This window comes from Melospiza melodia, chromosome 1 (genome assembly GCF_035770615.1).
Source record: "Melospiza melodia melodia isolate bMelMel2 chromosome 1, bMelMel2.pri, whole genome shotgun sequence".
Taxonomy (NCBI): Eukaryota; Metazoa; Chordata; class Aves; order Passeriformes; family Passerellidae; genus Melospiza; species Melospiza melodia.
This window is the reverse complement of record NC_086194.1, coordinates 5247937-5259630: the sequence shown is the minus strand read 5'-3', so window position 1 is coordinate 5259630 and position 11694 is coordinate 5247937. Positions and strand designations below refer to the sequence as shown.

The following is an 11694-nucleotide window of genomic DNA, read 5'->3' as shown; positions in this document are numbered from 1 at the left end:
GCCCTCACCGGGGCTCCCAGGCTCCTGATCCTCCCCCCAGATCCATCCTAAAGCTGCAATGCTTTATGCCATTTCTGGGCATAAAACAGACAGGAAATAGAGCATCATCATAAAATCACCCCAGGACTGTTGCTTGGCTAGCTTGGCTTTTTTGTTAACTTAAGCAAGAAAGTGGTGGTTTTTTTCCCTTTTCCTGGCCTGAAGAGACTGCAGCAGCAATCCTTCAGCAGCTTTTGAGTTTTTTTTTTTAATTGTTCACCTTGGTTTTGGTTCAAGAACAGACAATCACCAGGAGCCAATCCGGCAGGAGCTGCTCTGCCTGGCCTGACACCTCAGGAAAAGCTGAACCAACAAGAGAAAAGACACCAAAATACACCAGCTTCATTTGCTGTGAGGAAGAGACCAACACCAGAGGTTCCACAGGTTCCTATCTGCTTTGCCCAAGCTGCTGCAGGAGCTTTTTTTCTTTCCCTGAGACAAAAAAGCTGGTGCCATTTTGTTCCCCCTGCCACACAGCTGGTCTATTTGTTTCTTTCCCCAGAATTTTGGGGTTTTTTGTTCTGCTGTGGGGTGGGTGCTTGTGTGTGTTGGGGGTAAGGTTCTGATGGTTAAATATCTAGCATTTGTTCAATTTTTTTCCTTTGCCACGTGGGCACTTTGTCAATGAACAGCTGGTTTTTTTCACTTTCACCCACTGGTATCCATTTTCTCATTGACAGCAAAAGGGATTACTGAAGCATTTTTTTCTTTAGCAGAAACACTCATTCCAGAGCATTTTCTCCTAAATTTGTCTCTAAAATGAGAAAACCTCCTCTTCCCAGCTAAACGTCTCTATCCCCTTTTGTCCTCATCACCTTGTCAACTTTTTGGCTCCCTCCCTTCAATATGGAATCATTCTTAGTTTTTCCTTAGGTCCCATTTTACCCTTTGCCCATGGCCTCACAATCATGAGAGCCCAGAACTCCCCACTGTGTGCATGCAGAAGTGTATTTGCATTCCCACAGGTTTATGTTTGCATTCCCACATGCTGTTCCAGCACCCCTGGCTCCACTTTGTGCTGTCACCTCTGCTCATTTCAGTGCAAGGCCATGTGTGGGCTGGCTAGGAGTGACATTGAGGCACTGCAAAAACATTGGACATCGTCCCACTTGTGCTGAGCTGGGCAAAATGTGAGTCAAGCTGTTCAGGTGCTCTTCAAGTGCAGGGGTATTCAAACTCACAAGATTCAGTGATCCAGAGAAGAGCAGATAAAATACAATACAGAGCTGTTGGAGTGAGTCCAGAGGAGGCCACAAAGATGATTAGAGGGATTGAAGAACCTCTCCTAAGAAGAATGTTTGGATTGTTCTGCCTGAAGAAGAGAAGGCTCCAGGGAGAGACCTCAGAGCCCCTTTCATTGCCTAAAGGGGCTCCAGGAGAGCTGGAGAGGGACTTGGGACAAGGGATGGAGTGACAGGACAAGGTGGAATGGCTAAAAACTGACAGAGGGAGATGCAGATTAGATTACAGAAAGAAATTCTTGCCTGTGAGGGTGGTGATGCCCTGGCATGGGTTGCCCAGAGAAGTTGTGGTTGCCTGTCCTAGGGTGGCTTTACTGTCTGTTCTGTTTATGCTGGATATTAAGTTCTGCACCTTTAGACTGGTTCTGAGAGCAAAGAGGGAGAGAAGAAGAGCACAGTTTGTTATCAGAAATTGCACTTGCTCCCCCACATCCTTCTCCTGGACTGTGTTGTCTGCAGCACAGACAGTAGCAGAGCTCTCTGTCATGGACATATTTTATGAAAAATCCTTTTGCTAGGATTTTTTTTCCTGAGAAGCTGAAAGGCCTCAGAAACAAAATGTAAACAATGATTATCTGCTGCTGTGGAATGCAAGAGGAGCATCTTTGATTGGTCCATGTTGGTTGTTTCTAATTAATGGCCAATCACAGTCAGCTGGCTCGGACTCTCTGAGAGTCACGAGCTTTTGTTATTCATTCCTTTCCATTCCTTGCTATCCTTCTGATGAAATCCTTTCTTCTATTCTTTTAGTATAGTTTTAGTATATAATTTTCTTTTAATATAATATATATAATAAAATTATAAATCAGCCTTCTGAAACATGGAGTCAGGATTCTCATCTCTTCCCTCATCCTGGGATCCCTGCAAACATGACCACAGCTCTCCTTTGCTTTTAGTTAGTTTTTAGCTAGCTGTGGCAGAAATGGTTCCTCAGGCTGTGTTTTTTCTTTTTCTTGGAGCTGTTCAGCCCTTCTCTGGACTGAAAAAGAGCCCTGGGAGCTCACACCTGTAGCCCACTGGAGCCCAGGATGTGGCATTTCCAGCACAGGAGGGACTGATAAGGGACTGAATGAGCCAAGTTACGCCCCACGACAAGGACTTTCTAAATTTGCCATCTCTTCAGAACAGTGAGAGGTTTTATTGTTTAAAATTATTCCATTTTTGTGCTTGTGAATAGTTTGCTTGTTATAAAATCAGCTTTTTTCACTTTTCTCCAAGGAAATCTTTTTCTGAACCAGTTGTGGGAGGGGCCACTTGAATCTGCTTTCTAGAGGGACCCCTTTGGAAGTTTCCCGCCAAATTTGCCCTAAACCAGGACATTGCCCTGTCCCTGGAAGTGTCCAAAGCCAAGTTGGATGTGGCTTGGAGCAACCTGGGATAGTGGAGGGTGTCCCTGCATGTGGCAGGGAGGTAATGGAACGAGATGATCTTTAAGGTCCCTTCCCTCCCAAACCATCCAAGATTCCACGAAATGGATCTTCAGCCCACTGGAGGCACAAATGAGCAGGAAGCAGAAGTACATCAGCTGTGCTTGGATGCCTTTATTTATGAAATGAGCTAAAACAGAGAGTCTGAGTACAATTCCCAAAGTGGTTCCTCCAATAACTGTACATTTGGCTCCAAGCTCTTCCCTCAGCCTTTGCCCTCAATGCCTTGTTTTCCATAAAAGCCTGAAGGAGGCACTCCCCAGCCTTTTCCAAGGAAAGGACAAAGGACTGAACTCCTTTTTTCTCAGGGTACTGGAGATGAGCACCACAGCAAATCCTCTGAAAAGCAGGGCAGAGAAAAAACAGCACCACAACCCTCCTGGCAGGACAATGTCACTGGCACTGATTTTATCCAAAACTCTGTCTTGATCAAACTGAACATCCATGAGGTACTTTGGTCCATGGAAAACAGGTAGTCATGACAATGGAGAGAAGAAATACTGTGGTTTAACATTTCTTGACACTACCAGAAAATAACCTTTGAGTTTTACAGTCAAAGAGGAAGAACCACCATGTGCAGGTCCCAAGCTTCTTCTGTACCCATCCAGTGGGAAAAGAAAGTTGGATTGAGGGGCCTGAGATAATATGAAAGGAAGCACAGGAAAAACGCTTTTTTTTTTTCTTAACAGTATAAGACAAAAGCGGTCCTAAATCTCTTAAAGACAAAATGGATCCAGCAAAAAAGGAATAGATTAGAACAGAGTAGAAAAGACTTGACATTTCCCAGAAAGATTTGTACTTTTTTCTAAGAGACCAACTGCCACAACATCCCTCAGTTTCCTGGAATGGACAAATCAATTTGGTCCCACACTGCAGCCCAACAGCACCATTTTCCATGCCCTAAGCATCATGACAGGCATCAATTCAAAGCCACCAGCACTGAAAGGAAAATTCTGCTGCCTGTTAGACATCCTTGCTCCCTGCATGCTGTTTCTTCCGTCACTTCTTTTTTTCTTTTTCTCAGCTGAGTATCTCAAATTTACAAAAAAATAAAAAGGAGTGTTTTGATGAGAGAACGGGATGATGGGATGATCTTGCTAGACAGCCACGATAAATCACTCCTTGCAAGTGTGAGATTATTTTCAGTGCTGCATCTGCTCCAGCTCTCCTGTTAGTGAGCCCAGTTCTCTCTTGCAAGTTTATTCAATGCTCTAGTGGGTGTCTCACTGGACAAAGTTTACAGTCTCACCTTCCTGGAGACATAGCAGGAAAAATGAAGAGGAAGTGCCTCCATTCTAATTCTTGATTTCTTTCTCTTTTCCCCTCAAGTAAAAAGCACCTAATTCTCCCTAGTGAGAGCACAGTTGGACACCAGTGACAGCCTGCAGTGCCTGAGGACAAGCTACAGAGGGAGATACAGGAAGGCAAAAAAGACAAGGAAACCCAAGAATTGGCAGTGATGGCCCAGGCAAAGGTGGTGTCCTGTGGAAGAGACACCCTGCCTGTCCTCTGTGCCCACACAGCACTGGGCTGCCTTTATCCACAGCCACCTGCAGACCCAGCTAGAAGTAGGTGGTCTTCGTGCTCTCATTGTCTTGGTCAGCACCTTTTCCTTTCACCTGCCCATTCTGAGAGCTGCTGGTGGCATTTTCACAGACCTGGTGAAAGGGAAAAGGGTGTAAAAGCAAGGAAAGGTGTGCCATGGGCTGATGGCAGCTGGCCCTGAGACAAGCAGCCTTCAGCAACTTGGATCCCATTCCTGACTGTCCCTGTGGACACCCTTCTCCCTGCAAGACAACAGAAGTATTGGGGTGCAATTCCAGCTGGCCCCATGGGGAATGAGGGCTGGGAGCTATGAGAGGGTGAAAGCCAGAGGATGGGGCTACAAGGCACCAGCACTTCCCTGAGGAGGGCAGAGGTAGGAAGCACTGTCTGTTGCATCCCATGGATGGGAATAAAGGGATGTGTCACACTGATTTTTTAAGATTTTCTAAGCCTTCTCATGTTTACATTCTTGTAATGAACTTTCTCACACACTGTCTGTAAATAACTTATTGCTTTGCATTCTTTTATGGAGGAGGAGAAATTTGACAGACTGTTGGTTTGTCCAGTGTCATTGGAGAGGTGGCACTTTCAGCCTCCAATCCACTGTCACTTTTGGGAAACTATAAATGTTGGAGTCAGAAAATAAACTTCCCTTTTTCTTCACCTTGAGAGCAGCGGTGTGCGTGCTCATGTTGTTTCATGTCCTGTAGCGACATGGATGACTTCAACATGCAGGAATGGGTGACTTCCACATGAATTCCCTCTGTAACTCCTGAAGAAACCCCCAGCACATCCAAGGGGCTCCCCCAGCGCTGGCTGCCCACGTCCCCACCCCAGAGGCAGTACCAGCACCTACCTGAGCTGGAAGGTGGCCATCCCCTGTGTCATCTGCCAGGTCGGTGCCACAGGTCTCGGGCAGCAGGATGCAGAGCAGCCCCCCCAGCACGGGGGCACTGCCAAAGATGGCCATGGGGATGGCCCGGTGGTGCTGGCCCAGCAGCCGGACCAGCGGGGCCAGGATCCCGGCCACCCGCGCCGACACAGAGCACAGCCCCACGCCCGTCTGCCTGTGGGACAGAGGGAGCTGTGGGCTGGGCTCAGCACCCCCAGGCCACCACGGGGATGAGCCATGGGGACAACTCCTGCCCACCACCATTACTGCTGGTCACTCCAAATGTGGGGAGAGCTCACCTGACGACCGTGGGGAAGAGCTCAGCAGCGTAGACGTAGGAGGTGGAGAAGGAGGCTGAGGCAGCAAACTTGCCAATGGTGGCCAGGACGGTGGTTGCCACGGGCTGGTCTGAGGGGAGGAGGAGAGATGGCTGGTGTGGGATGGGGGAGGGCTCAGCACCACTCACAGATGGTGACTGGGGATTGCAGGGACAACTGTGTCACCTGCAGGGAGCCGTGGCCTCCGACAGTGTCTGAGCATGGGCCAGGCTGCTCTGGCCTGGTGGCCACTTTCAGTGTGCTCTGCACCCACCATCTCACCTCCCCAGGGATTAATTTTCCCAGAGCACAGCTCTGTTGACAAGGGGCCCACTGGACTCAGTTCTGCCCTCTGCTGTGTGCTATCAACAAGAAAATTTTCGTTTTGGCCCTGTGGGTTCAGCCAGGCCCATGTGGCCAGGGTCAGCTGAGGCCTAGAGGGATGTGAGCCACCCTGGCTGGGAGGACAGAAGAACAAGAGAAGGGTTGAGGCTCTGTGCCTCCCTGTCCCAGAGGATGTCCTCTCCATGTGGGATGAGGTTGTTCACCTTCAGGGATGCCAGTGATGATCAGACACACCAGGCCACTCAGCACCAGGAGAACAGCCTGCGTCTTCCTCCTCCCGAACCTCTGCAGGGTGAAGATACAAGCAAAACGGGCTGGGATTTCCACTGCTCCAAAGGCCAGCTGAGTCAGGTAGATGTCCAGGCCAAAATTTGTCACATTCAGACTCAGCCCGTAGTAGACAAAGCTGTTCACAAACCTGAAAGCCAGGCAGGGTGGCACTGAGCAGGTGTCAGCCATGAGGAAATGCAGCATTGATCTCCAATTATTTGGACCAAGCATTTCCCAAGAGATGTAAAACCAGAGGAATACCACAGGCCTGCCAAAGCTGAAAATGATATAACCTTTCCCACAAAGAATTTTAAACAGGCAGAAGAAGAAATATCCATCAAGTAACACTCAAAAGCCACAAGGTGAATTTCCTGATAACTAATTGTCAATCCCTTCTTTTCTTTCACCTAAAAGTTTGGAAGAATGCACCAGGGAGTGACTTACCAGGCACATGACATGATTAAAGTCACCTTCAGCAGGTGCTTCTTCCGAAAGAGATCCAGGAAACTTCCAGACTTGACCTCTTTCTCAGGCTTCAACTTCAAAACACAGAAAGACAAAGAGTCAGAGCAGGAAAAGGAAACCCTTGCCCAGCTCCTTTTCCACCTGCAGACCATAGAAAGCCTCAGTGGGACAGGCCTGTGACTGCAGTGCTGTGGCAGGGAGGGCAGCCCCACTGCCCTCTGTGTGCCCAGCACAGGGGGTGGTGACTGAGAGGTTCCTCAGGATGAACATCTTCCCAGTGTGGGGACTTTGGGGTGGGCAAGGAGGGAACTCCCCTTCAGGCATTTCTGCGTGCAAACCCAGAGACTAAAGAGAGAGACAGTGTGCTCATCAGTCACACTCCTGGAATACTCACAGGAGAAAAGCCAGGGAAGCATTTCAGTCCTTCCCACATGCCCAGGGGGAGCCCAGAAAGCTCCAGGCGGACCCTCAGCAGAGGCTGGGCCTCTTGCCTGACCTGGTCCCTGTGGAACTCAGCTGGAGCTGGAGTCCCCCAGAGCCCATGGCCAGAGCAGCCCCAGTGGGAATGCAGAGAGGTTTCTGGGATGAGCTGAGCCCCAGGGGCTGCTGCCAGGCCCAGGGCAGTGTCTGAGGCCAGGAACCCCCAGTACCTGCTCCAGGAGCTGCTGCCAGGCCCAGGGCAGTGTCTGAGGCCAGGAACCCCCAGTACCTGCTCCAGGGGCTGCTGCCAGGCCCAGGGCAGTGTCTGAGGCCAGGGCCCCCCAGTACCTGCTCCAGGAGCTGCTGCCAGGCCCAGGGCATTGTCTGAGGCCAGGGCCCCCCAGTACCTGCTCCGGGGGCTGCTGCCAGGCCCAGGGCAGTGTCTGAGGCCAGGAACCCCCAGTACCTGCTCCAGGAGCTCTGGTGGGAGGCTGCGCTTGTTGGTGGCCGCCGCCTTCTGCAGCACCTTCTTGGCTTCCTCGATTCTGCCCTTGGTCACCAGCCAGCGAGCTGACTCTGGGAGCACCCTGCCACGAGAGGAGGCCAGCACATGCTGCTGTGTCCTGCTGAGATCCCCCACAGCCCCTTCTCTGGGACCATGTCCAGCAAGCCTTGGAATCACCACAGGATCAGATCCCAGAACCACAGAACCTTCAGCCTTGGAAGGGACCCGCAAAGATCATCAAGCCCAGCTCTAAAGTGAATGGACCAGGGATCAATGGGTCTAAACACCCTAAATTTAGGCTCCAAAGGCCACATGTGGGGACCTGAAGCAGAGCAGCTGCTGCTCTCAGCAGTGCAGTGTCCAGGGAGATGTGCTGAGCTCTGCAGCAGCTCCTCCAGCACCTGCACTCCGATGGGAAAGACCCAGCTTGGTTCTGAGCTGCTGCCTCCTCCTCACTCACACCCTCACACTGCTGTCACATCTGCAGGAGCTCTGTCCACATCCTGCTTACCCCATGCAGAAGAAAAAGGCAAATATAAGAGCAGATCCTGCAATTTCCAGCAGCCTCCAGTTGCGAATCCCATAACTCAAACCAGCCAAAATCATCTGCCCGATGGCAAAGCAGCAGTGAGAGGTGAGCACTGCATTTGGCCGGGAGGAGACACCGATCCATTCTGTAGCTGAAAGGAAGAAGGAAGACTCAGAGTCATCAAAATTATTTCCCCTGAGGCCAACAGGTGTTTCCCTGGAGAAGAATTATTCTGGAGGTGAGGATTAGTCTGACCTCCTCTTCTGGGACACTCCCATTGCCCTCCTCTGAGCACTGGCTGGAGAGAGATGCTCCCAAAGCTCTGACTGAGGGCTGAGAAGTTGCCAAAGTACAATGAAGATCAAGACCTGTCCTCACCATGGTGTTTTTCTAGTCAAACACGGATATTTTTATTTCTTTGAAGACTTATCTATTGCATCTTGAGATGCCCCAGGGCAAGGGCATCCTACTCACCTAAGGCCAGTAATGTCATGGTGATCCCTGACACGGAGGCCCCCACCACACACCTGAAGGCCATGTACACATAGAAATGGGGCACAAAGGCAATTCCCAGGCCAAACAAGCCCTGCAGGAAGACGGAGATCAGAACGACCGGGCGGCGGCCGATCCTGGGGAGAAACAGGGAACACAAAATCAGTGTCTGGAGAGACCCCATGGAGATGGCAAGGAGCCCAGCAAGTTAGACAGTGATTCTTATCACCCTGATAAGGCTCAGAGTAGACTGTGGGGTGACAAGGGAAGCACTGTGCACACATGCTGTGTCTCTCTCCCTCCACCTCCCTGTGTGGCCATGTCCTCATGGGACCCGAGGACTTTGGTCAGGGTCCCTGCAGTGAGAAGTGGTAACAAAATGCACAGGGTGCACAGTCCAGACAGGCTCACACCACCTGGTGTGTGCTGTCCTGCCTTTGCACAGACCCTGGGCAGGGCTTGTGGCTCCTCACCTGTCACTCAGAGGCCCAAAGATCATGGATCCCAGGAGCAGCCCTGCCATGTAGATGGCCTGGGCAATGTCATTGAGGTCCTTCCTGTCACACACCAGGTCAAACTGGAGAAAGGAGAAAGAGATGCTTTGGTAAACCCACTTCCAAGGATGTGAATCCCCACAGTATGCAGAGGGCACACAAGGCAGAGGTGGGACAAGCCCTTGGGGCACTCACTGGGGTCCCTCTCCCATGTACTGGGACCTGCAGGAGTCCCCCTTGTCCAGTCCAGCCAGCCCAGGGGAGCCTCCTGGTCAGCAAATTTTGCTTTAGGTGGGCCTGGGGACAGAAGCAGCAGCTTGCTTCCTCAGACCACCTGAGCTCCCAGAGGAGAAAAGATGCAATGCTGATTCCTGGGACAAGCAGTTTCTGTTAAAGAGATGTCCTGCAATTGCCAGCACCCAGAGGGCATCAATGGAAGGAGTGACATAGGAAGGATCATAGAATCATAAAATGGTTTGGGCTGGAAGGGACATTAAGATCATCTAATTTGAACTCTCTTGCCATGGGCAGGGCACCTTACACCAGATCAGATAAATCAGAGCCCCATCCAACCTGGCCTTGAACATTTCCAGGGATGGGACAGCCACAGCTTCTCTGGGCAACCTGTGCCAGGGCTTTACCACCCTAACAGTGAAGAATTTCTTCCTAACATTTCATCTAAACCTACTCACCTTTATGTTAATTTAGCATCTTTCTCAGCTAACAATTGTGATGTTGAGGGTTGGACTAGATGACTTTTAAAGGACCCTTCTGAGCCAAACCATTCCATGATATTAAATTGGAAAGGTTACTCCCTGGATGCAGAGGGATGGGGAATCCCAGGGGCAGGAGGTCCCTGCAGGAGTGATTCATCTCCCCACTGGCACCTCTGGCACAGCCTGCACCCTCTCCAGGATCACACCTGGGGCTTGCGTGGTGAAGCCAAGGTCCCCTACCCACACCTGCTGTAAATCCCAGCTGCACCATGGTCAGGCACCAGCTCTGGGGGAGCTGTGGCCATTTGGTGCCCCATCCCTTCCACACCCAGCAGATGCAGCAGCAGGTACAGACCTCGGTCAGCAGGGACGGTGGCTGCTCGGAGGGGTACACCCAGCCACTGCTGCACTTCTCAGTGTGGTTCAGCCCATAGGCCAGGATGGAATCCAGGTCCCAGTCCACCGGGGAGAACATGGAGCACTGCTCAAAGTGCCCGTCGGGGCCCCGGGGCAGGGTGAGGTTCAGCTGCTCTTCCTCTGTCAGGTTGGGGCCCACGGCGAGGATCCAGCTGGTGTCACAGTGGTGAGGCACTTCCACCACCATGAAAAGCTGGCAAAACTGGTGGAAAGCCACACTGAGGCACGGGATCACGGACAGCAGCACCAGGCATTTCTGGAATCGCCCAAAATCACCAACTGCTTTCAAAATTTCCCCGACACCTGACATTGGTGGCTGTGTCTGGGACAGGACAGTGCTGGGACAGACTTCCCAGAGGGCTGGAATTAATGTTTAAACCTCAGATAAGCTCTGCAGTTATAGGCAGTCACTAGAAGTACACCATGTAATATATTAATCATCCCTGTGCCACCCACAAACATCCAGTGCTGGCTGGGGCAGAAGGACCCCAGGGAACCTGGGCCAGCTGCTGTGCCAGGGCCAGGTGGCATGGACAGGGAACGGACTCTTCTCCACAGTCACTACAACAGCTGCATTTGCATTTGAGCCACTCAGGAAAGCCAGGTTCAGAGGGGCCAAAATGAGACCAGAGTGATGCAGAGCTGGCAACAAGCCCAGAGGAATAAAGGGAATTATGTTAATGATGGGCAGAACCAGAAATGAGGAAGGGCGGCCAGTTCATTGTGATTCCAGGGGATGGAGATGCCATTCCCTTCACCTTCTGCAGCTTCCCTGTGCAACACAAGCAAGCCAGGCACAGGATGTCCCCCCTTCCCACCAGTTCTGGGCCACCCTGCAGCTGCTGGGGGCTAAATGCAGAAAGGACTTGGGGAAAGGGGAAAAGGATGGAGAAATCTGAAACAGGGCAATGGTGCTTGAGGCTGAAATGCCTAAAATGATCATTGAGAACACAAATCCAGCACTGCTCAGCCCATCCCTTATGGAGGTAAAGCATTTGCCTGGGACCCCTTAGTAATGTCCACGAGGTGCCCAAAAGCCACCTGGATACTCCTGCTGCCCACAGATCCATGAGAAGGGCATCGTAAAGCATGCTGGAAAACACCACAGATGCCCCACTGGGGCTGACCAGGGCACCCACTAAGAACAATTATTGTGGAGGAGGGAGTGCAGTTCATGCTCTCACCACCTGTCAGAGTACAAATCCTCCCACTTTCACATCAGCCTGTGTCATCCTGAGGCTTTCCTGGACAGGGGAAGCTCATTCCCAGTTGCACAGGGCATGCAGAGCTTGAAGCAAACCTCTCAGCTACAGACAAGCTCTCAGGACACCATCCTGAGTGCCCTCCTGGCTCCATTTCTGCACACAGCTCCTGCAGAGATGCACAGAGATGGAATGGTTTGGGTGGGAAGGCACCTTAAAACTCATCCAGTTCTACCTCTGCCATGGGCAGGGACACTTCCCACCAGACCACATTACTCAGAGCCCCATCCAGCCTGGACTTGATCTCCCTTTCCCTACAGAGTTTTCCTGGGGGCTGTCAAACCTCCCACCACCCCAACCAAACGCTCCAGGGGTTGT

The 11694-nt window shown here is 51.3% G+C and overlaps 1 protein-coding gene across 1 annotated transcript; it reads right to left on the bottom strand.

The window, feature by feature from the left end:
• Positions 1–2797: 2797 nt before the first annotated feature.
• Positions 2798–10464, bottom strand: LOC134429755 (solute carrier family 22 member 13-like). The gene is made up of 10 exons (XM_063177114.1): positions 10053–10464; positions 8961–9064; positions 8470–8624; positions 7978–8146; positions 7428–7548; positions 6521–6615; positions 6010–6224; positions 5444–5552; positions 5109–5319; positions 2798–4365 (listed from the first exon to the last, which is right to left on the bottom strand). Exons 1-10 carry the CDS (start codon positions 10422–10424, stop codon positions 4270–4272), a joined length of 1647 nt encoding a protein of 548 aa, XP_063033184.1. The 5' UTR covers positions 10425–10464; the 3' UTR covers positions 2798–4269.
• Between the last annotated feature and the right edge of the window lie 1230 nt (positions 10465–11694).

Excerpts from the sequence above, each read along its gene's own strand:
- LOC134429755 (XM_063177114.1), bottom strand. The coding sequence starts at position 10,424 with ATGTCAGGTGTCGGGGAAATTTTGAAAGCAGTTGGTGATTTTGGGCGA. Across the intron at positions 8,625-8,960 it reads TTTGGGCCTCTGAGTGACAG|GATCGGCCGCCGCCCGGTCG; the intron begins GTGAGGAGCCAC and ends GTTTCTCCCCAG. Across the intron at positions 5,320-5,443 it reads CTCTTCCCCACGGTCGTCAG|GCAGACGGGCGTGGGGCTGT; the intron begins GTGAGCTCTCCC and ends TCTGTCCCACAG.